We start from the raw sequence: 2,050 nt of genomic DNA on the forward strand, positions 1-2,050 counted from the left end.
AGAGTGTAACTTTGTCACAGTAAAGCAAAGGACACCAGACGCTGGTTTCTTTCATCTGTGACAACATGGCAACAGTTTTTGTATATTTAATCAAACACAACCATAACCGCAGCAGCGGCAGTTTACAGTGATCTGAATTATTTTAGTCATGCTAGCAGCAAGATTTCACAGATGGCACAGATGTTAGCAGGCTGGTTGGTATGTAATGTTTTTAGACTTTTCCTCAAATGCCACCAACACGTCAAAAATTTCCATTTAATAAGTAAGTAATCATTTGGAGGATTGCAATTTTTCATGTCCCTAATTCATACAACACCTCAATATGTTTGTAGATTGTGCCTCCATGAACTCATCAATGGAAGTTAAGCAATGCTGACAGCACGTACAGGTCTTCGTGTTGGACTTGGATGGTGGTTCTTTGTCAGGTTTTTATTCTTGCCACAAACTTTGGCACACTAAACAAAGATTTGATTTAACTGGAATGTAAGCATTGGTACTATGAGCATCGGTAGGTATCAGTAAGCCGTTTTCCTTTTCTTTCTCACCTAGTTTGTAATTATGCCCAATATCATTATGAGATTTTTTCTTCAATATGGCAATGGATTCTTCGATGACTTTTTCCTCTTGCAGACTCGAGAAAATCCAATCCTCTTCATCTAAAAAAATCTCTGCAGAGCTGGAGTGGTGACAGAGAAGAAAACAGGTACACACTGTCATCATCTCAACCTAAAATGGTGTAATACAATAAAACTGTATTGGAATCGGCTGTTACACTCACTCGTAAGCGTCAGTGGACGGTTTTACCAAGCTTGTCCTGACCAGACCTATTTCTCCTGTTGCTTCCTTCTTCCCCGTGAACCAATCAAAACAAGGCACCAAAAATCCCACAATCGTGATGGGATCACCAGGTGACACGCTCAGCTCGTCCGGGCCCTCAGCATCATACTCCTTTTTAGCTAGACAGGTTCCTCTGGCTAAACAGAGGAGACACTGCATGAAGATAGTCCCAAACTGTGAGAGAGGTTTCTGTAGCAATAAGTATCTCTGAAAACTGGAAAATCAACTTTTGTTGTAAACTCTATTTCCATATGTCAAACTAATGCATATTTGTCCAAATGTAATCACTGGTATACGTGGCGTATGTGTGGCCAACTGTTACATCACCAAACCCAATACATACAAAGTGTTAAGCATGCCACCTGACTGCTTTGTGTAAAGCTGGGTGAAGGGGGGGTTATTGTCTGGGGGTGCTTTTCAGGAGGGGCTTCAGCATACCGAGACATTTTGGACAATTTCATGCTCCCAACTTTGTGGGAACAGTTTGCAGATGGCTATTCCTGTTTCAAAATGACTGTGCACCAGTGCACAAAGCATGCTCCATAAATGGTGTGGAAGAACTTGACGGGCCTGCACAGAGTCCTGACCTCAATCCAACAGAACACCTTTGGGATGAATTGGAGGCGATACTGTGAGCCAGGCTCTAGTTGTAGCCCTAGTCCTAGCACAGTGACCTCAAGGCTAGACTGCAACTGATTATATGAGATAAATGAAAGTAACTGAAGTTAACATAACACAAACACTTACCAAAGTGCAGAGGGAAGTCACAGGTAGATTTCCCATCACCTACTAAAATGCTTTCTGCACAAGATTTGAGAAACCACCTGTGGACAGATGGGATTATCTGACCTCATTTACGGTGCTTCATGTTCACATCAAAGTTACTATGAGACTGCTTAAGGTCCACACGGGCCTTTATGTGGCTGTAACTCACTGATGGAAAGGGATGACTGGCTCCAGAGCAGGTCTAGGTGCAGTGCCCCGTGCTCCATCAGCCAGACAGAGAACAGTCCACCCTGAGCCTAGGAAGGGAGGCTCGAACTGGGCTATGTCTCCCTGCTCCAAGTACAGGTCTCCTCCAGAGGTTGAACTGTCAAACATCTGGCTAGCACTGCAACTGGCAAACAATGAACCTAACAACAAAGAGAGTGAGCAGGCTAAGTTTACTTATATAATGACAGTAAAACAGCAACTCCGTACACATGTATTAAAA

At 43.0% G+C, this 2,050-nt stretch overlaps 1 protein-coding gene across 1 annotated transcript in view; it reads right to left on the reverse strand.

Annotated features, from left to right (window-relative positions):
- The window catches only part of LOC102294159 (SH3 domain and tetratricopeptide repeat-containing protein 1), a gene marked incomplete at its 3' end in the record, with an annotated part of 23,544 nt that overhangs the window by 6,018 nt on the left and 15,476 nt on the right, over window positions 1–2,050 (reverse strand). The window contains 3 exon segments of the mRNA XM_014329738.2: window positions 779–974; window positions 1,585–1,661; window positions 1,772–1,970. Of these exon segments, the coding sequence (XP_014185224.1) occupies window positions 779–974; window positions 1,585–1,661; window positions 1,772–1,970 (472 nt within the window).

This window comes from Haplochromis burtoni, unplaced genomic scaffold (assembly GCF_018398535.1).
Source record: "Haplochromis burtoni strain Fernald_Lab_line unplaced genomic scaffold, NCSU_Asbu1 Contig_538, whole genome shotgun sequence".
NCBI classification, from domain to species: Eukaryota; Metazoa; Chordata; class Actinopteri; order Cichliformes; family Cichlidae; genus Haplochromis; species Haplochromis burtoni.